This window comes from Centroberyx affinis, unplaced genomic scaffold (assembly GCF_046629955.1).
Source record: "Centroberyx affinis isolate AG114_WGS23_722 - 3 ecotype Tasmania unplaced genomic scaffold, CSIRO-AGI_Caff_v1 ptg001250l_1, whole genome shotgun sequence".
Taxonomy (NCBI): domain Eukaryota; kingdom Metazoa; phylum Chordata; class Actinopteri; order Beryciformes; family Berycidae; genus Centroberyx; species Centroberyx affinis.
This window is the reverse complement of record NW_027279761.1, coordinates 37018-60396: the sequence shown is the minus strand read 5'-3', so window position 1 is coordinate 60396 and position 23379 is coordinate 37018. Positions and strand designations below refer to the sequence as shown.

General features: G+C 42.7%; 1 protein-coding gene across 1 annotated transcript; it reads right to left on the bottom strand.

The window, feature by feature from the left end:
- Positions 1 to 409: 409 nt before the first annotated feature.
- LOC139648723 (interleukin-6 receptor subunit beta) lies at positions 410 to 21600 on the bottom strand. The gene is made up of 16 exons (XM_071524933.1): positions 21561 to 21600; positions 20889 to 20990; positions 16797 to 16914; positions 15785 to 15918; positions 14933 to 15063; positions 14410 to 14790; positions 13725 to 13761; positions 13377 to 13459; positions 12574 to 12796; positions 8604 to 8849; positions 6340 to 6441; positions 5733 to 5876; positions 4739 to 4864; positions 4085 to 4169; positions 3170 to 3251; positions 410 to 961 (listed from the first exon to the last, which is right to left on the bottom strand). Exons 1-16 carry the CDS (start codon positions 21598 to 21600, stop codon positions 410 to 412), a joined length of 2586 nt encoding a protein of 861 aa, XP_071381034.1.
- Between the last annotated feature and the right edge of the window lie 1779 nt (positions 21601 to 23379).

Genomic DNA, 23379 nt, shown 5'->3' with positions numbered 1-23379 from the left:
GTCAGGCTGTTGTAGTTATTACCAAATCAAATTCAAATGGGAACAAATTCTTCATTACGCCGGGGACTATTTTCTGCGCCACGGAACTACTTTCCTGAGATCGCAAACATGTTTACAGCCGGTTTATTAAGTTGTTTGAGGAAAAAGTCGTCCGGCCCGGTGCATCGTGATGATGAAATATGCTGCCCAGAGCAACAGCTTGGCTCTTTGATGTGTTTTTAATAGTTTTTTTTTAATACAATGGAGTTCTATGGCTGCTGGGACATGGCTGCATTGGGCACCGGCTACATGGACGAGACTTGTTAGCAAAACAAATTCATTGCTGATTTTGTTATTTTCATAGGATTTGTTCACGGTAAGCAATGCATTAAAAAACACCGGCCTGATCCTTTTAACTGTCTAATCTTTCTCACAGAGAACATGGGAGAGATTCTGCCTCGACAGCAGTTTTCTGCATGAAGTAAGAGTTCAGCACGTATTCTGTCTCACAAGCCAGCTGAGGAAGACCGAGACTCTCTCCGCTTCCCACGCTTTCCTGAAAAGGACAGTTTACATTTTCTGTCTGACGTGACATCTGAGAAACGCCGACCTGTCTGCTCTCTTCCTGTTTCTCAGGAAAATGACTGTCGGCCACATCGTCCGTCTGACACGGCAGCAGAGAAACACTCTCCTCAGCCGGAAAACCGGCTATTTCAGGAAGATGGCAGTTCACTACGTAGTCGGGATTGTAGGACTGGAGAGAAACAACGGCTTTGCGCTCTACAGCAGGAGCGTCAGCAATGTAATCTGTGTCAGAGTATTTGATAATGAGGTGACTGAGCGACGGTGGAGGCGTGTGTTCATCTAGGTCCTCATCTGCGGCGGGTCGGGAGTCTGGTCCGACCACGATGAGACTTTTCTTTCCCAGTACATCCCTCACCTGGAAGTCTTCTATAGCCAGGATTTTTCTCTCTGCAGTTTTCTGTTGAGGGAAACAAATTATGAGACAGACAGGAAAAGTGTTGTCGTCATTTCAGGACTTTTGGATTCATATGCTGATAGGTTTTTTTTTCCCCACTTAAGGCAAAAATGAACCGGGATTTTGGTTGCTGTTAAACAAATTGTCACATCATTTAAATTAAATCATGTTAATAGAAATGACACGGGAGAGTACGGAAGAGGATTAGGGCCACCAAAAAAAAAAAGTTGTCAGGTGAAAAAAAAATAAAAAAGTTTTGTCAGGTGAAAAAAAAAAAAAAAAAAAGTCAGAATTCTGAGATTTTTTTTTTTTTTTTTTCACCTGACAAAACAGAGTCAGAAAGTCAGAATTCTGACTTTCTGAACTCAAATAAATTTTTCACATGTGGCCCTAATCCTCTTCCGTAGGAGAGAGTAACTAAACCCCAAACCCAAATCTGTGGAAAGCCTGACATCCAGTGGTAAAAAGCATGCTACTGAGATGGCCATCTGCTATTGGCTGATCTTTGGTGCCACGGTGCAGATGTTATTAGTGTTGCATCAGAAAGCCACAAGAGTGCGTTCTGCACTTCAGGTGTGCAGCTGTCCGCCAAAAAGAAAGAAAAAAAAAGGTTTAAGTTTTGGATCATTTAAAAAAAAAGATATCAGATTAGCAGCAGATACTGACGTGTCACTCACTTCTAGGAGGAGAGAGAATCTGCAGAAAAGGGAAAAATGAAACTGAAGGTGATATCAGGGACAAATGGAGTGCTAAGCTCGCTAATGGCTAGCAAGACGCAATGAAACAACACTTTGAGATCTTACTTCTGCAATACACCGTTTTGCGTGAATTGAAACGAATGGGTTTTGACAATAAAAATGTCGGGGGGTTATTTGTGTTAAATGGGTGTATATGATGACATGGAAAACTAGCTAACATGGTGAAAAAGTAATTTTTCGTTTCAGTATGGGCTCAGAAGCCAAAAAAAGAGAGAGAAAGAGAAGGTGACATCTTGATGATGTCACCTTCTACAGCATCTGGCACCAAAGATCTGCTAATGGCAGATGGCAATTGCAATAGCACACTTTAACCATTAGGTGGCAGCAAACCCACAAAGCCGTCTTGGGTTTACTTAAGCGTGAATTAGACTGCTCCGTCAACGACGCCGGGTGGGGGGGCACGCCGGGTGGGGGGGTACGCCGGGTGGGGGGGCACGCCAGGTGGGGGGGCACGCTTGGTGATCGTGCAGTACTCCACCGAAACACTAGACGGCTGCAGCGTGCTTTGTTAACATGGAAGTAATAACAGAAGAAGCAGTAGTCTTTATGTTCTCTGAAACTCGTGTTCTGGGATATTTGTCACCATGAATTCAGAGACATCTGGTAGTCTTTATAATTTGGAGATGAAGTGTTCTACAAATCTATATATTTGCAGCCTTCCACAGCTCGTCTCTCTTCTGTCTGCTCCGTTGTCTTCACTATCGGCGGATATTAACCGGCTACAGGTAGGAGGAAATACGAAGTAGGCCAATCGCCGTTCTCGCGGTCGGACGCCGGACTTGCGGTCGGACGCTGGATGCCTTTACTCTTTAAAGGCCCACATCAATAATAACAAAATGGCGCTCCCCATTGAAATGCTCTCATCGTATTAGTGGCTTTCTTTAGCTAGTGATTTATTAAGCGATTATTGAGTTGAAAATATTTTATGTACAGTTAAACATGAGTTTGACAATTTCAGGCTGTAAAAGGTTATTCACACCTGTAATATCTGTAACCACTGAAGTACAACAGAGCTGTACTTTGAATTATGATGGGTTACAAATGTTTTCAAAGACTTATTTTCCATCAAGGCAAGGCAATATATAGCACATTTCGTACACAAAGGAAATTCAAAAAGTGCTTTACACAAGTTATATAAGACATTAGACAAAAAATGCAGGATAAGATGAATAAAAAACTACTAAAAAGAGATAAAGTGTGTAAGAAGAGAGAATAAATAAAAAATTTAAATACATAAAAAGAGAATAAAGATCAAGTCGCATAGGCAGTGCACAACAAAAACGTTTTGAGCCTAGTTTTAAAAGTGGTTAAAGTCTACAAGCCAAAGTCTTCAAGAATATATCTTAATGTACTCAAAATGTACATTGTTGTATCTTTGAGGGCCAGAGCTGATTCTGAATGATTATAAATGGATGTGCTGTGTGTCAAGGTGCTGAGTGGAACAGTAGATGACCTGGTGGTTTGCCTCCATCAGCCACTGTCCGGTCGTGCTGCTCTGCGGGCTGGAGATGGGCGGGAAGAAGTATGACTTGTACCTGCACAAAAACAGAACAGAATAAGAAGAATCGCTTTTTTTATTATCAAGTACAACAGATACACAAGGAATTAGACCGGGTTAATAGGTGATGACACAAGGTGCATCTTCACAGGTAGTGCAGACGAGACGTAAAGTACGACAGGAGATTAAAGACGAGACGTGCTGTAACACAGTCGGGGGAAGAAACTGACTTTTTTCAGCTGCATTTTTTCCCTCCTGATCTGATTTTTTGGGGGCATTTTGGTCCTTTTTAGGGTTCAGTTTCATTGGACTATGAAATAATACACTTGCACTGCATATAGGCAAATAAACACTCAAGTAAATATAGTGCGAATACCATTTACAAGTGTTTTCTAAGATTTACAAATGTGAATTAAGTTTTGTGAAGTGAAAAAAGAAATCATACACTTCTGATTGAAGATGTGTGAACAGCAAACACTGACATTGAGTGTAAATGTTTATCCACAAATTCACACTGTTGTGTCTCACGATCTCATCCTGTTGATACAAACTATTCCTCTTGTTTCTGGAAACATTGGAACAAATGTCTGTATGTGTTTTAATTACTTGTGCACTTGTGAACTTCCGTGATCTTGTACATATTTTTGTGCTGTCTTGTCCTCGTAGTTTACTTTTTAATATTTTTATATGTCTCTTTTCTTGCTGATATGGACCTATATGTGTCTGAAATAAAGTCGAATTGAAATATAGGCTCCTAGCAACAGCCTACAGTGGCCCACAAAGGACAGTAGTCGAATTCATGCATTGATATTTGACGTGTGTGTGTGTGTGTGTGTGTGTGTGTGTGTGTGTGTGTGTGTGTGTTCTTACACAGTCCTGGACAGGATGGAGACGATCAGCACGCTGACAGCCAGCAGCAGCAGAGGCGTCACTGCAGCCACAGCTGTCGACTCGTCTGCAGAGGAAAACACTTCAGTTTCCTGCTGACAGCTTTTATCAAAAATAATAATAATAATAATAATAATGATGATAAACTTTATTTATATAGCACCCGTGAAATGCAGCTCAGTGCTTTACCATAAATAGAGGAGAAGACAAATTGAGGTGAAATACAGAGTGAGAAAAACAGATAAATAAAAACAAGTAGGCAGTTCAGAAATCATGTAAGACAGAGTTAAAGCACAGTGAGACAGAAGCAGAAAATTAGCAAATTACAAAAATGAAGAACAATAAAAACAGTGACTAATTAAAAGCAATATTAAACTAATATGTTTTGAGATTCTTTTTAAAAGTGCAGAGTGTATCAATGGTTCTCTTTCCTGTTAAGTTCCATTTCACAACATGGGAGCAATGAAGAACCAGGATAAAAAGCTGCGTATATGTGTGTGTGTGTGTGTGTGTGTGTGTGTTTTGCTATATGTTATAATGTGAATTCTGTATTATACTGTAGATCAGCGGTTCTCAGCTGTTTTGGCTGGTGAGTCGTGATGACAGGAACTCTTCAGAGGAACCGCTGAAACTCACCAAATGCTGTTCTGATGGGGATGATCACTCTGGTGGCGTTATCAGCCAATAGGAGGACAGAATACTCAGTGCTGGGTGTCAGGTTGAGGAAGGTGTGCTGCCATTGGTCCGGCCACACCGGCAGGGCTGGAGGAGAGAGAGAGGTTCCCCTGCATTCAGGTGCGTTGGAGTTATGATGTAATGATGACCTTTAACCTTCTCAACATGGCAGAAAAATCAAGTTTTGTATCTCTCAGCGGTAAGAAAACACTTTCATACACATGCAGCTTCGCTTTATTACACTTTTATAGTTAGTCAGACCAACCGTCATAATGTTTTAAAGGTAAGAAGTCAAACCCACATCCTCCTTTTCAGGAAGTTTGTTTTGTTTTTTCTGCTCGTCTTCTGGGTTTGATTTTCCACAGAGGGGAGGGATTGTTCAAAAGTCTGTGATTTTATCACTGATAACCACTAAACCACTAACCACTAAAAATACACTGTTTCCTGGAAGTAAAAGTAATGGGATTTTATATTTAAATACAAGAAAATAAAATGTTGTAAATTTTGGGGCATTTATTATTAAACAGGTGTGTATGATGACATGGAAAATTAGCTAACAAGGTTAAAAAGTCATTTTTCATTTCAAATGGTAAATGGACTGCATTTATATAGCGCTTTTCTAGTCTACCGACCACTCTCAGCACTTTACAACATGCCTACATTCACCCATTCACACACACATTCATACACCGATGGCGGCAAGCTACCACGCAGGGTGCTGGCACAACCATCGGGAGCAATTTGGGGTTCAGTATCTTGCCCAAGGACACTTCGACATGCGGACCGGAGGAGCCGGGGATCGAACCACCGACCTTCTGATTAGTGGACGACCCGCTCTACCTCCTGAGCCACAGCCGCCCCTATCACCGAGATTATCATTGTAATTTTAAATACAAAATGAACCCAACAGTCACTGCTGGGATGGAGTGAATTTTTAAGGAAAAGAGTTTCGTACCTCGTTCCTCAGAGGCTCTTCTCAGCACCAGTGTGTATCTGTCGACTCTGATTGGTTCATCATTCTCCCTCTGCCACGCCCACACGACCGCGGCGGTGGTTTTGGTCACGCCCACAATCTTCAGTCTGACCGCTTCCAGCAGAGCTGCGGAAAAACAAGAAGACCTTCCTGCAGGATTCTGCACTGAAAACAATGCTAGACATTGCAAAGTATGTAAAAAAAATAATATTTTAATTGTAGGAGAATAAGAGAGTAGTAGCACAAATGTTAAAGTTAATTTTAATGTGAATTCTACATATTTTCCTACAGATGTATACACATATACATACATATATAAGTTGAACATATAGTAATTTATGTTATAAATGTATATTATGTAAATAATTTGTCGTTATCCTTTTCACAACAGCAGGATCATTAAATGCTTGATAGCATTTTGTGACTTCCAGATAATTAAGTGAAAAGGTTTTGGGCGATTCACATCAATTATTAGAACACAGAAAAATCAACCACAGAAAATGGTGATGTATTGTTTTGCTCATAGCTACTGTACGGCACTTTGTGGGCGTGGCCTATTTGAAACGTCACGGCGTTCTTGTCTGTTTACCTCCGTGCTCCAGACTGGCCGGCAGCGACTGAGGAGCGCCACACTGCTGCTGGGAGACGGAGGAAACACTGAAGGAGTAAGACTGAGCAGAGTCCAGCTGATCTGAGAGAGGCAACAGACAGGAACCAGAACACAGACACAACAGACCGACTGACTCAGTATCAGCTGTGAAGTGTTGTACTTTAGTGTCTTAAGATGCTAAAAGCACAAGGATTTCAGCAAGGAAAGATTTCAGCAGAATTAGAAGTGGAAAGAAAAAGAAAGAAAGAAAGAAAGAAAGAAAGAAAGAAAGAAAGAAAGAAACAAACAAACACTGTACTTTAGCATCTTCAGATGTTAAAAGACTAGGGATAAGATTTCTGCAGAATTAGAAGTGGAAAGAAAAAGAAAGAAACAAACAAACAAACAAGCAAACAAACACTGTACTTTAGTGTAGTAGAAATTATACCATTATATACCATTCTATTCATTATGTATTAAGCCCAGTCTCATTCCTCAGTTGAATGCTGTCTCTCTGCCTTCAGTAATTTTCCATTCTCCACCAGTTTGAGATAAACAAAGGTTCTGCCCAGAGACGGCCTTGAGTGTCCGGTAGGAACTGGATTTTGTTATGCACCGAAACTTCTTATCAGAAGAAACCTAAGATAGGGATGGGCCAGGCTTTCTGGGGTTTCAGCTATAAGACAGAGACAAAGCTTGGTTTCTCGCTCTTTGTCTCACACACTGAGCATTGCACCTTGCTTGCAAGCAATAAAAACGACAGAAAGACAACTCTACTCTCCAAGTCTCTTTTATTAAAGGATAAACTTCCACCACATTTAGCATCTTAAGATGTTAAATGTCTAGGGATAAGATTTCTGCAGAATTAGGACTGGAAAGAAAGAAAAAGGAACAAACAAACAATAAGAAGAACCCGTGTGCTGACTAGTGACGGACGATCTGTTTATCTCACAATATGATTTGATTTGATATGAGGTTCATGATTCAACACAACCACGATGCAATGTAATAAATAAAAGTTCAGTGCCAAGTCTGACTGTGCAGAATTCTGTTTATTTCTGAGACACAAATCTTTCTAGCGATGCCATTGGCTGCTAGAATGTAAACAACAATTTAAAAATGTCATTACAAAGTGACAATAATATAATTTGGATGGAGAGCTTGTGAAACTGTGATGGTCAAGAGTCTCATTAGTGATTACTACAGCAGAATAACATGGAGCTGATATCACCATTCATGTTCCTGACAGCAGAATAACATGGAGCTGATATCACCATTCATGTTCCTGACAGCAGAATAACATGGAGCTGATATCACCATTCATGTTCCTGACCCTCCATATGGATTGTCACATTTTTGTATTGCGATTTAATGAATTTCGATATATCGTCCCATCACTAGTGCTGACAACTTCACTCTGATGGTTAGGACCAAATTTTTCAGATGGACAATACAGAAAATTACAGAAGATGATTAGGGTCACATGTGAAAAATGTATTCGAGTTCTGACTTTAAACTCAGAACTCGGATACATTTTTCACATGTGACCTTAATCATCTTCCGTAGAAAGCAGATGTAGGGGAGTCAGTGATTGAAAATGTTTGAGAACACCTGTGATAAATAATATAAACTCATCATCCCACTGTAGCCAAGATAAACGGCATTGAAAGCATTGAAATGCGACTAAGGTTTCTGTGTACAAATTTATGTCCATATACCCCATTCATTTTCATACTATTCTGCACTATCCTGCACAGAACAATACTAGCCAACTGGGCAAGTGGACTAGTAAAATTTCTGTTTCTGAACGTGTCACACACAGAAATGTAGATAATAAGGGTGAAAGTCCTTGATGGTAGCTTCTCAGAGGCTTTCCCGCTGCACTCTGGTCTGCAAAACTCGGCTGAAAAAACGCTCTTAACTTGAGAAATCATTGACGAATCATCCACCCTACCTCGATCAGCTGTCAACGCTCACCTTTGACAGAAGTGTGCATTCACTGTGTTCATGCTACATCATCTGCTATACCATCCCTATGAAGCCAAAGATGTATACTGTACTTACACTTGACGTTGTGTGTCATACCATGGTACCCGACCGCTGTGGCCGACCTCTAAAACCGTGCAATCCCGACTGTGTAGCATAGCATTACCGTGTATTGTTGCTGTACCATACTGTAAAATATGTACATAGCACATAATAAAGATGTACATTGCTTCTTCTTCAAAAAAAAAAAAGAAAGTAGATGTGGAGTGTCTCTGTACCTCGTGTGACGGTGGAGGTGAAGCCGTCCGCTCGGCTCCAGCGGCGGGCGGCCGGACGGCTCTCCGAGCTCCACTGGACGACAAAATGACTGACAGGCAGAACGGAGGGCGGGGCTAGGAGAGGAGCCGACCCGTCCGAGGCAGAGGGAGGGGGCGTGGCCTGGGGAGGGGGCGGGGCTAACTCCCAGCGGACCTGAAGACCCTTCTTACCCGCAGAGACCCACAGGTTTCTCACTGAGGGGACAACTGAAGACAACAGCAGCAAGATTATTAGGAAAACTGTCATGGATATATTCAATGAGATCATCATCATCTGTGTCATTACCATAATCGCCATCAACATAACCATCAAAACCACTAAAGGATAATACCGTTGATAATATATTTTTATATTCCTGTATTCCTGGACATGAGTTTTCTGGTGTGTGGACATGGAGCCAGCATGTCTGAAACATTGTATATGTTAGACCGTCTTCCCTAAGGATCATTACTTATTTGTTTGTTTATTTGTTAGGATCCCCATTAGCTTTGCCCTAAAGCACAGCTAGTCTTCCTGGGGTCCACATTTAAAAACATACATTAAACATTACAATTAACACAAATAGCAAACACCAAACATCAACATAACACTTACATTAAAAAAACAAAAAACAAAAACAAAACATTACACTGATGACTCTCTCAAAGTTACCAGGAAAAAACTACAAATCCGCATATGCACAGTATCCTACAAATATGATATTCCTAAGTGTTTCCTTATTTGCTTTTTAAACATTGATTTCTGTGTTAATTTAGTCAGTGACAGAGGTTAAGAATTCCATGTTTTCATTGCTCTATATACTACTGTGTGTTTAAGGAAATTAGTGTTTGCCTTGGGAAGTGAAAACCGGCCTTCTGTTGCCTGTCTGGTGGCATAATGTATGTATATGACTCTAAATTGTGTTTTAATTGACTGTACTGATATGATGGAGTTTTTGATTGCAAAACTTTCCATGTTGAGAGTAGAAGTGCAGCGATCAGCCTGTCTTCAACTCTTAGCCAGTTAAGAAGGAATATATATTTATATTAGTGTTCCATACCGTGTAAGGTTAAGGTATGTACTTTGGAGCCGAGTGATGGACGGAGAACTGCTTACTCTGATCTATATAACTGGCCTCTCCCTACTCATTCCTTTCTCTTTTCATTGATATTGCTTGTCTGTACCAATGACTTGACCCGGCCGTATTAAACCTGAAGCATGAAGAAAGCTCCTCTGTGGTCATCGACTGATTCTTCTTATCAGAGCAGAACATCATCCCTGGGAAACACCCGATTACAAACGTCTTAAGGTTAAACCCAATTTGCTTCTGCTTATATCAGTTTGCATTTCCTCAATCATTTCGCCATGCATGCAGTTAAGGGCATTTTATACTTTACTCGTTTCATAAATTCGTTTTGTGCGATATGATTTTTTTCAAACACATGAGAAATGTTTATCTGGGCTTATAATCTTCTTGTAATGTATCACAATGCAGTTCAAGTAAAGTTTTACCCAAACAGTTTTAGATATTATAGTATTAGTATATTATATATTTTGGGGGAAAACAGTGAGAGAGGGCGGGTGTCTCTCATTTTGACTTAATATCTCAGATTGTTGCACTGCATCTTCTGTGATTGAGACATTTGTCAGGTATTTTCTGATGATTCATCGCTGCTATCGGCTTCCGGAGTGACTGAGAATGTACTTTAGACACCTTGGAAACCCACAGAAATCACAACATTTAATTAAATTGTCATGTCTGCCAAGTCACTTTTTGAAAAATTGCACCGTTGTCCTTCAATATATCATCTGAAGAGGAGGAAGCAGAGGAGAAGGACGGTGGCTGAGTTATTGCAAATATTCCAACGAATGAAGATGACGAACAGGCAGATATGAAATCCCATCAAGACAAGAAGGACATATAACTCAGAAACACACGGCTCTGCCCTTGACGTTTGAAATGTGAAGCACCTTGTGAAATACAGCTGAACAACTCGTCACATCGTTCAGCCTCACTCACATATTTTTGGTCTGTGTTTTTACAAGTTGAAACTAAACTGAGCATTGGGAAGGATGAGAAATGTTCTGTTGTAATATGAGAGTGAAATATGAGAGTTTTATCTGTTGATCGTGTCACTGTTGCTGCTTCCTTCTCTGATAACAGTCTCTCACACACACACACACACACACACACACACTCTCTCTCGCTCTCTCTCACACACACACACACACACACACATGCAGAGGATGTTGCACAAGTGCAGAACTAGTTTTAATCTGATAGTGTCAGAAAGTGTCAACACACAGGCTGATAATCATGATTTGCAATTACACAGTCAGTTGGATGAGTGAGAAGATTGGCTGTGTTTGTGTGTGTGTGTGTGTGTGTGTGTGTGTGTATACCTGTGCACGTTTCAGTTGACACACACACTACCAGAATCATATTCCTTTGAGAGGAGGCATAAAAACTTTATGCAAAGAGCTTGGCATAAAGAGTTTGTCCGTTCAGAACGTGGTTTTTGCACCACAACTTGATTTGCATAAATTCCTTCATGAATAAAATGGAAACTCTAAGTGAGACACAAAAAATGCACAGATTGCCTTCGCATCGCAATCTCAGGGAATCTGACCTCAGTGTCTGAGTGAGTCTGGACAGTGAAGTTTTTGTCACTTTCTTGTATACAGACAGAGAGAAGAGAGGGAGAAGGCGTAACATGCAACAACAGGAGTGAACAGAATTGAATGGAGCAATCAGTAATATGGACTCTTTAGTAACATTGAACAGTGGCCATAGGAATCAGCTATGGTGTTTTCTGTAGTGTTTCTATAGTCATTCAGTAGCGGCACTGCTGCTGAATTTAATCAAATGTTGCAAGCAGAAGTTCAGAACACAGGGAGCGGACCAGAGAGAGAGCACAGAGAGAGAGCAGAGAGAGCGGACCGGAGAGAGAGCACAGAGAGAGAGCAGAGAGAGCGGACCGGAGAGAGAGCAGAGAGAGAGCGGACCAGAGAGAGAGCAGAGAGAGAGCAGAGAGAGAGCGGACCAGAGAGAGAGCAGAGAGAGCGCAGAGAGAGCGGACCGGAGAGAGAGCACAGAGAGAGAGCAGAGAGAGCGGACCGGAGAGAGAGCAGAGAGAGAGCGGACCAGAGAGAGAGCAGAGAGAGAGCAGAGAGAGAGCGGACCAGAGAGAGAGCAGAGAGAGTGGACCGGAGAGAGCAGAGAGAGCAGACCGGAGAGAGAGCGGACCAGAGAGAGAGCGGACCGGAGAGAGAGAGCAGAGAGAGCAGACCGGAGAGAGAGCGGACCGGAGAGAGAGAGCAGAGAGAGCAGACCGGAGAGAGAGCACAGAGAAAGTGGACCGAAGAGAGAGCGGACCGGAGAGAGAGCGGACCGGAGAGAGAGAGCAGAGAGAACAGACCGGAGAGAGAGCGGACCGGAGAGAGAGCACAGAGAAAGTGGACCGAAGAGAGAGCGGACCGGAGAGAGAGCAGACCGGAGAGAGTCAGATCCACTCACTGTGCTGTGTGTGTGTGTGTGTCAGATCCACTCACTGTGCTGTGTGTGTGTGTGTGTGTGTCAGATCCACTCACTGTGCTGTGTGTGTGTGTGTGTGTGTCAGATCCACTCACTGTGCTGTGTGTGTGTGTCAGATCCACTCACTGTGCTGTGTGTGTGTGTGTGTGTGTCAGATCCACTCACTGTGCTGTGTGTGTGTGTGTGTCAGATCCACTCACTGTGCTGTGTGTGTGTGTGTGTCAGATCCACTCACTGTGCTGTGTGTGTGTGTGTGTGTCAGATCCACTCACTGTGCTGTGTGTGTGTGTGTGTGTGTCAGATCCACTCACTGTGCTGTGTGTGTGTGTGCCAGATCCACTCACTGTGTTGCGTGTGTGTGTGTGTCAGATCCACTCACTGTGCTGTGTGTGTGTGTGTGTGTCAGATCCACTCACTGTGCTGTGTGTGTGTGTCGATGCTGAGCTGTGCGGCCGGGCCGTGTCCGGCCGTGTTGAAGGCCGACACGCTCACGCTCCAGTACCGCTCCTCGGCCACCAGGGGCGCCGTCAGCTCCGTGACGTTACGGATCACGCTCCGCCGCGGCCGATGCTCCTTCGTCGGCGCGTAGCTCACCCGGTATCCCAGGATACGACCTCCGGCCTCGTGGAGGTCAAGAGCCTGCGGAGAGACGAGATGTAGAATGTAAGAATAAAAGACAATAACGCAAAATCCAACAAACTGTTACGATAAACATTAGAGGGATGGAAAATGTGAAAAATGAGCAAAAAGTCAAATCACGTTGAAACTGTCCTTTAAGACAGTGGTTCTCAACGTGGGGTCTGGGGACCACCAGGGGTCCTTGAGGGGGTTCCAGGGGGTCCCCAGCAAACTGATGAATTGTTAAACTTCAACATTATTTCATTTATAAGAAGTTAATGTAGAAGAATGACTGTTTTGATCATAGTTTCTCTGTTATCTCTCTACCTACAATACAGACAGTCATGGAGTTCTGGACAAAATCATATCTGACAATAAAACGATCTTAGATTTGGGTCCAAGAGACAAAATCTCATCAAATGGGGGTCCGTGGCTCTAATGTGGACTAAATTAACGGTCCTTAATATGAGAAAGGTTGAGAATCACCGCTTTAAGGTAACTAGGAACTGAACAAATGAGTCTTAAGGTGCTACGTGTAGCATTTCAACATCAATAAAAATATTTATCCGGATAACAATTCCAAAAATGTTCTACAATCTACCTTCCACATCAGATGAAGGAGAAGAGATCCACCAGATCCAGTTTTCTCCAGACGGTAACACGCCTCTGGAGGTCTGGAGGGTGCTGGGAAACAAATTGGCGCCGAGTTAAGACCACAAAGGTTTTATGTGACAACAGTGTCCTTTGGAACAAATTTTAAGTTTAATTTTAATTTGTCTTGTTAGTCACAAACTTGCTGCCTGGGGGTGCCGACTTCTCATGAAAGGACTTTGGCTCTTCTCTCTTGCAGACAGAGAGGGGGGGGGGGGGGGGGGGTGTTAAGAAACATGAGCTTGACCACATGAAAGTACAGGTGTCAGGAAGGATTGTGATCCGATGTGTCCCTGACCACCTCCGGAGGTGGTCAGGGACGCATTGTGACCACACTGAACACAAGAGTAAATGCAATTGTGTTTTCAATCCACATACAACAACTACGTGGGCGGAAATACGTCTTCGGCATTCCAGCTGTTGAAGACGGCTTCTTCCCCCGCTTCCAAAAGCAAGCATAAGTCCATACGATAGCGCGGCTTCACGGATGGGTATCATCTTTTTTTTTTTTTTTTTGGGACCCACGCAAACGAGAGGAGGATGTGACGTTCGGTTGTCTGAGCTGGACAGAGCGATCGGGTCTCAATCGGATCTCAATGTGGACACTGGAGAGACATATTAATACCAGGTGTTAATGTAATCAGGTTAAATCATATCTAGATAGAGAGGGAGAGACGCTGAGAGGGAGAGCCGCTGACTGAAATTACTCTGAGCAGCATGCATGGGAATAAATTACAATATAATAGATTTGTGTATATTTCTCGCTATTCAGATGGTCTGAATAACTCTCTGCTGCACGGTGCTGCTCTGTCTTGTCTGTCTTGTCTGTCAGTGTCTCTTTTCTCGCTCCCGTTATCAGTTATGAATTTGTTTTTTCACTGCGTGAGAAAATGCACTTGTGGCGTGAGAGCGTGTGAAAAGTGTCAGTTGCGTGAGTCTCTCGGTCGGTGCGTGAGAGTTGGCAGCCCCGGGTGTATCTTTACATCAGATTCTAGTGCAGCTGTCAGATGGATATCTTTTTTTGCTGCGTGTGGAGTGTGGAGTGTGGAGTGTGGAGTGTGGAGTGTGGAGTGTGGCGTGTGGAGTGTGGAGTGTGGAGTGTGGAGTGTGGAGTGTGGCGTGTGGAGTGTGGAGTGTGGCGTGTGGCGTGTGGCGTGTGGAGTGTGGAGTGTGGCGTGTGGCGTGTGGCGTGTGGAGTGTGGAGTGTCACCTCTCTCCAGCGTCCTCCCCGTGGCGTCGGCGCTCCAGTCGCTCCGGTAGCCGACCTCCAGCCTGCAGGCCACAGCGGACCTGTAGACGGTGAAAGGCTGAAGGTCTGTTACCCTGTAGACCAGCGTCCCGTCTCCCTGCACCGAGCCTGCAGCCTGGAGACAAAAACAGACAGAAATGAACCGTCTGTTCCGTTCTGTTGAGACGGACACTTTACAGTCACTGCTGCCCAAAGAGCTGTGGACCTCCAACATGGCCGCCAGAGGTTGTGCTACATCACCTGAAAGCCCTTTCTACCTGAGTCCATGTGTGACTGGTGTCCACTCTGTAGCGGAGCTGACAGCTGCTGAAGTCCCTGATCATCCAAGACACAACAAGAGAGTCTGCAGTGGAGTTTACTACAGTTAACACCGGCTGAGGAGGTTTGACTGAGGAGAGGAGAGGAGGAGAGGGGAGAGGAGAGGAGGGGAGGGGAGAGAGGAGGGGAGAGGAAGAGAGGAGGGGAGGGGAGGGGAGGGGAGAGAGGAGGGGAGAGGAGAGGAGGGGAGAGAGGATGAGAGAGAGGAGAGGAGAGGGGAGAGAGGAGAGGAGAGGGGAGGAGGAGAGGAGGAGAGGGGAGAGGAGAGGAGGGGAGAGGAGAGGAAGAGAGGAGGGGAGGGGAGGGCAGGAGAGGAAGAGAGGAGAGGAGAGGAAGAGAGGAGGGGAGGGGAGGAGAGGATAGGAGGGGAAGAGAGGAGAGAGGAGAGGAGAGAGAGAGGAGAGAGAGAGGAGAGGAGAGGAGAGAGAGGAGAGGAGGGGAGAGGAAGGGAGAGGAGAGGAGAGGAGGGGAGAGGAGGAGAGGAGAGGAGGGGAGGAGGAGAGAGGAGAGAGAGGAGGAGAGGAGAGGAGAGAGAGGAGAGGAGGGGAGAGAGGAGGGGAGGAGGAGAGAGGAGAGAGGAGAGAGAGGAGGGGAGAGGAGAGGAGGGTAAGGGAGAAGAGGACAGGAGGACAGGAGAGGAAAAAGCAGAGGAGAGGAGAGGAGAGGAGAGGATATATTTATATTTTCATATATTTTGTTATCATACGTATTTATATTCATATAACATATTTTCCATTCATGTTCCTTGTTTCCGTGTTCTCCTGCTGTCCCCCTGCAGATGTGTTTCTAACCTGCATGGTAAACATCCACAGTGTGAGGCAGAGACCACACCTCCCTCTTCCCCAGGTAGTTTCTGATCCTCACGGTCACATTGAGCACTGCGAGCGGGTTGAAGATGCCCTTGCAGGACACGACGTCTCTTTTGCTGAAGAAGATGGAAGAGAAGGGTTTGGGATTTACCTTCATGTTTCTGTATGTTTGTTGTGTCCAAACAGAGAAGATGATCTGAAGAGTTCTGGTCTAAAATGTACACACCTACTATCTGTCTGAAAACAAAGCTTCTCTACATAGCACAGGATTCAAACCCTGGGATAACATTTTTACAGACTGGCTCCTCTAAATTTTACAGATATCAAATGGTTAAAGCCATGTAGTTCTTGGAGCCACAGACAGTTTTGTCTCCAGTCAGCTGTCAGTTGCTGCAACAATGAGTCCAAACTGTTTGTCAAAATATCTCCAGAAAAGCTGTTATAATGAATAAACATGAAGTAAATAAATTAAAATTTGCTCTGATTTCATGACATTTCCTCCAATCATGCCAAATGAGACATAACTGTCAATCAATCAATTTGCAATTTACTTTGTATTTTTGTTTATACAGCATTATTAAGCTAAAATGAAAATAAATGTTGATGAATAATGTTAAACGTGTTCTCTGTATCTTGCATGTAGTTTGTCCCTATTATGCCTGTTTTTCTTGTTACTTGTTTTTTGTTTATTTTTCCTGAATTGTGTGGGTTTATTTTCGTATTGGGTTGCTGATATTTTCCACATATCGATATTAACGTCACAAACACTATGAACTGTGGGTAATTCCATCAAGCAATGTCTGCAGGATTGCGGACACACCAGCAGGTTTTTACAGTGGGACGGCCCAGAACCCTCGGGTCCATTAGGCTGTGAGTGCGGGACGCTGAGGTCGGACGGTTCGGTTTCACCATGGGAGCTGAACATCTGACCCTTGCGGTGTTCGTGTCTCGCTCTGCCACAGAACGGTCTGTAACTCTGTAACTCTGTGCTCACCTGCTGAAGATGAGGGAGTAGAGCGGCTCGGTGCGGCTGCCGGGCTCCCGGCTCCAGTCGCAGGTCATCGATCTCAAGGTCGACGACGACTTCTGGTAGAAACAGGAAACGTTCAGAGCTGCAGGGGAGACACAGGGAGAGAGAGACCGACTGACTCAGCAGCAGAGACGGGAACGTTACTTTTGAGACGAACTAGTCACTTTACTACGGCAGCGTATTGATGTCACAGTGGGAGAAAAATATAGGCTCAGTATCTCGTTATAACGAGATCTTTTTCTCGTTATAACAAGATATTTTCACATTATGACATCTTTTCTCGTGATTACGATATACCAACTTATCTCATAATGACATACCAACATATCTCGTTATAACGAGAAACTTTTCTCGCTATAACGAGATATCAACTTTTCTCGTTATAACGAGATATTGATTGTGTCTGAGTCAGGATAAGTTGAGTTGACTGTATTAGCCAGTTGGCTGCAGTGCTGAGCATTGTGAAATGTTTGTGCAGTTTATTGTTGATGCAGTGTGGAGCTTGTACCATCCAGCATCCCATTATATGTTGTAGACTGAACACCATACTGATTTCTTATGTGACTGTGTGTGTAAGAGATTACTGTGTGTGTGTGTGTGTGTGTGTGTGCTCATATGTGTTTATGGTATGGATCCATGTAACATGAAGACCAGACCCCCTGACTGATTGTTGCCGAGTTGTCTCATTCCATGAGTCTAGTCAACTTGATTAAATCGTGTAAACGAGCCATTCTCAATTTCCCCGATGTCCATAGGCTGTTTTCTCATTTGACTATATATTTTGTTTCTCATTTGACAGCATTTGAAAGTTTCTTGGTATCTCGTTATAACGAGAAAAGTTTCTCGTTATGAGATAAGTTGGTATGTCATAATAACGAGAAAAGATGTCATCATAACGTGAAAATATCTTGTTATAACGAGAAAAAGATCTCGTTATAACGAGAAACTTTTCTCTACTGAGCCGATTTTTTTTTCCCACTGTGGCATCAATACGCTGCTGTACTTTACTAAGTTACTGCTCCTAAATAGTAACCAGTTACTTTACTTAGTCTTTATTAAAAGTAACTCATTGGAATACTTTCAAGTTAACCAATTTTCTCCTGAAGTCTTGTTGTATTGTGCTTGTTGTTGTTTTGTTTTTTTTAATTTTAAACTATTCTTCACAGTCGACAGGCGTTTGTCCCCAATGCATAACTTTGCAGGATATTATGATGTTTTTACCCTTTCCTTCTCGTAGTTCAAAATAATGTGAATATTTCCAATTACTGAAGTTTGTATGTGGATCCATTTTCTGGCTGACTAACCTGGATCAGAATAGGGAACCTGCCAACAACACCGCCTATGTCATTTTAACACTATGGAAAGATTCTTGCTATGGGGATAGAGGGCCTGTTAACTATAAAAATATATTATTGTTATCATTATTATCTTGCACTTTTGTTGCTTTTTTTGTTATGTCAGGTAGTTTATGGTAGGGATTCTCAACCTTTTTCATATCAAGGACCCCTAATTTAGTCCATATTAGAGCCACAGACCCCCATTTGATAACATTTTGTCTCTCGGACCCAAATCTGAGAATATTTTTATTGTCAGATATGATTTTGTCCAGAATCCCATGACTGTCTGTATTGTAGGTAGAGAGATAACAGAGCAACTATGATCAAAACAGTCATTCTTCTGCATTCTCAAATTGTGTTGTAAATGACATAATGCTGAAGTTTAATGATTCTTCAATTTGCTGGGGACCCCCTGGAACCCCCTCAAGGACCCCCCCGTGGTCCCCGGACCCCACGTTGAGAACCACTGGTTTATGGAATAGTTTGAGGATGTGCATTTGTACCATTTTCACTGTCAACATACTAAAACAGTGTGAAGAAACCAATAAAAAGCATTTCATTCACAATAAGTAAACATCTCGTCCCCCATGAATGATGCAGGCACCTAGTCTGGAACAAGATGCCTCATCCCAAATTTCATCAAAATCAGGTGTAGCATTTATGGCCTTTCAAAATTAGAAAATTAGAAATTCAAGTCAGTCAGTCAGTCAGGTAACGCTTAGTGAGATGATGCACTTCCTCAGATGGCCTCTAGAGGGCATCTTTGACTGTGAGATGCAGTGTTTCCCGTACAGAGGCACAGAATCAAAAGTTGGTCTGTATAGAAATGGATCTAAATGGATCTCAAATGCGTCTGATGTCACATCACATCCTGTCTGTACTGTGGAGATGTACAGACAGCAGACCAGCAGACTGAACTCAGTCCACAGAGTCTCCTGCTGTGAAGATGTGATAGTTGAAAACAATGTGTGCATGTATTAATTTCTATAATAATGAACACGTTTTTATTATATAGGGATATTACATGGTTGATGTCAGTTCATGAGAGTACAAGTTAACAGAAACTAATTTTTGTTGTTATGTTATGTTCTGTTATGTATCTTTTAAGAATTTCAGTAATCGTAAAATCAGTACTCTACTGAAAAGCCTTCGACAATCTATAATTGATTGCTTATGCCTGCCTCTGTGCAGTAGGGGGAGCTCGTGTTGTTTTCTTCAGTCGTGATAAAGAAACACTGCGTCGAGCCACTGTGTCATTTTCTCCCCTTTTTCAGGTATGTGTTGCATTCAATAGTGTTAAAATAGTTGTAGACTCTTTGTGTATATGTTGTCATCACAGGAGAGGAACTGTTGAGTGATTTTTTGGTGTTTCTGTCGAGTTTTGCCTTTCGTAGATGAAAGGAGAATGCTACGGTTTGTGTGTCTTGTTACACGAGAGCCGCACATGTTGCTAACTCACAATGTTTGTTTTTGTGTTGTTTCTAGCATTTATAAAAAGAAAATATATTTTGTAAGTGTAAAAGAGTAACATGTAAAAAAAAAAAATAAGTAAAAGCTTAAGTTAGACAATTATTTCATCCAAACTGAAACAAAATGTAAACGCATGTTTATTTGGATAAGGAATGGAATGTGTATCTAGGATATTGAAAGTATGAAAAAATGTATTGTTTATTACTTCATAAGACTCGTGGTAAAGGCTTTAGTGAAGAAACCCTGCGTCGAGTCACTGTGTCATTTCAACAAAGACAAAAACAAAAGTGAAACTTCACATTCCAGTCAGCAACAGATCTGCAGTCAGTAACTCGTCTTCTGCCCTACAGACTTTAACAGTAAGTGACGTCATCTTGTGGTATTTAAGTAACGTAAGTGGAATCAGGTCGTTTAACTGTCGCAGTGCTTCAGTGTGTAGCACCAATCAGACCGGTGACAAATCAGATGTCACCTGATATGTTTGACAGACGGACGATGTCATCGCCTGGAGGACGACCGGTCTAAAGCAGTGGTTCTCAAACCTTTTCACGTCAAGGACCCCTAAACTGACACAAATTAGACCATGGACCCCCATTTGATACGATTTTTGCTTTCAGATGTTTTATTACAGAAAGTGTATGAAACCCATGACCAAAATAGTCATACATTCTGTCATTGTGTTACTTATGGATGGAATTATAGTGAAAATAAATTATTCCCCTTTTTGCTGGGGACCCCCTGGAACCCCCTCAAGGACCCCTGGGGGTCCCCGGACCCCACTTTGAGAACCACTGGTCTAAAGAACTCACAGAACTCCCGGCATGGATGTTCCTTTCATTTAATAATTTTTGATCCAGCAAATGAAGGATTTCTCAACATGTTACACATACACATACATCCAACGAGTCTACAAAACCTGATTTCAACATTTTATGGTAAATTACAGAGCATAAGGATACTTGCAGTTGGAGGAAAATGCACTGATATTTAGAAGAAAATCAGACTTTTTGTTTGTAACTGAAGTGACTCGACGAATTTATGGGATATGAGTTGATGGGGTGGCGCTGAGGAAAAGGGCCAAGTCGGGACAAACATATTATTGTGCTTTGAACAAAACAGGTTTGTCACAATTAGTTACTGCAAATTAAAAACAAGAGATAAAACAGCCAAACTGCAATATATGGGACCAGAGTGTGTGTGTGTGTGTGTGTGTGTGTGTGTGTGTGTGTGTGTGTGTGTGTGTGTGTACCTGGTCTAGGTGCAGGCGGTGAGCCACAGTCTGCGGGGTCGGTGACACAGACCCGGCGGTTGGTCTCACACCTCTGCAGATCTTCATTCCTCACCGTTAGCTCTGAGTGCAGAAACAGGAAACAACAACCAGCACGTGTTTTCATGATTAAAATCTAATAATGCAATAATGTAATACAATAGCTGCTTCATCAGGCCCATCATTCACCTGACCGTTAATACATATTTGTTTTGGATTTGGTTAGAACTGAATTGAACTGAGCTACACTAAAAAAATACATGTAAAAAAAAAAAATGTGAAGACCATACTCTACGAACTAGTAGCTTAATCCTTTAAAATGAACTTACATATTTATTATTATTATTTATTTAATTCATTCATTTACATTAATTCACTTCACTTCATTAATGGAGGAGATCCCATCGAAAACTCCTTAAACTCTGCCTTAATCTTGACTCCTTACTTTATAATTTAATGTAAAATTCAGGATAGACAGGACCTTTTCCATTAATTTCCACTTAACCCTGCATGAAAAATCCATTAATTACTAGTGTTTCTGTGAATCAACCCATGGATAAATCCCTTATAAACCCATGATACTAACCATACTTTTTTAAAGCTGTTATTTTTAATGGATAATTGGTTGGTTTAGTGTGCAAATGCCTAACTCACTTAGAAGTCTTTGAAAGCCCAGAACTATCTGGTGTAACATCGTGTTTTAAGAACAACATGCAACACAGACTGGTATCAACAGGTGGTTTGTGTGCAGCTCACCATGTGAAGAGGAGAAGAAGAGGCAAATCACTCCCCAAGTAGCAAGGTCCAATTTACAAGACCCAGAATCCATCTTCAGAAAAGTCACAGTCCATTCACCAGAGCAGCTGCAGCTCTCAGCATCTAAAGCGACTGAATACAGTTCTCTGTATGAAGTGCAGCATGTGTCTGATGGGTAAGTCCTGCTGGTGGAGTGGAGCAGGAAGCCGGTGGATGAGCTCAGCTAGAGGTTCAGCCCAGCCGCAACGCCTCTGTGGTCAGGAAATTGCTCCATGCCTGCAAGTCACACCCAGCAAAGTGTGTGTGTGTGTGTGTGTGTGTGTTAATTAATTTTAGATGTCCTAGCAAACAACATCCATTACTGGCCACGCCCTCAGTCTGGTGTTAAAATGAAAATACCAATACCAGCTAATTTCAAACAATTAAAGCTGCTCTGCAAAGTATTTTACCATCAATAAATCATTAGCGCATTAATTTGAGAAATTTGTAGAATTACAGTAAACAAACCAGACCATCAGCGGTCAGCCTGTCAGCCTCTATCAGCCTCTACTCTGCATCCTCCACCATATTCACACAGCGGCCATTTTGAACACTCGGGATGGGAAATTCTACTTGGAAGATTGGCATAGCCTATATAAAACTAGCGCTACTTCAACACAGTTGTTACAGTTAGGGCAGATAGACCTGACAGTTATCAAATTAGCTTGCAATGGTGGGAACAACAACAACTGCTTTTGCCAGGAAAGTTAGCTAGCTAGCTAGTTACTAGCTAGCTTAGGCTAGACTCGCAAATATATGAAAATGGATTCATTCATTTGTATGTTTTCAGTGGGGAATCTATGAAATGGTAAAAGTTTGTATGCTGTGAGTCTTGGCACACAACAGTAGGACAGAGCTGAGCTGTACCTGTTTTTCCAGGTAGAGCTTCCCACCCCGAATGTTCAAAATGGCCGCTGTGTGAATAAGGTCTGTTGTTTCTCCACCTGGTGGATTTGGAGGGAAATCTGCTGGATCGCACAAAACAGGAAGAGGTGAGAGGTTTTACAGCAAGAACCAAAGCAGCTTCTCTGTCTCCTTGCTGCCATGGATTGCTAACATGCTAATGTTGACTAGGAGAGCTAGAGAGAGAAGTCCAGTCTGTGATAAAGCTACGTTAGCCTCATCGCTAACGTTAGCTTTCAGTTGAGTTTTGACAGTTTGCTAACAGACTCATCTGCTCAGTTCTCACAGTGTGACAGACTTTACACCTTAATGTCCAGCAATTTGCATCAACATAGCAGTTTTTTTTCCCTGTCGTAAATCTGCTCACACTAGACCAACGGTTCTCAACCTTTTTGGTTTATGACCCCTTAATACAAAGCGAGGGGACCCGACCCCCAGCTTGAGAACCACTGCACTAGCTGATTAGGCAGGACGGGAGAGAACACACTTAAAGGAATAGTTCACCCAAAAATTAAAATTCTGTCATTATCTACTCACCCCCCATGCCAGTAGAACATCGGGTAAAGTTTGTTAGTCCATACAACAGTCCCAGAGACACCTGGAAGAAGTAGCTACATTGCAGCGTTCTCCAAAACAACTGAAGTAGCTGGAGATCTGTCTTCAGCGTTCAAAAAATAACGGAAAATAACCATAAAATGTCTCCATGCAGCTCTCACAGCATAATCCAAGTCTCTGGAAGCCAACAGATCCCAAAGTGACTTGAAAAGACATTTAC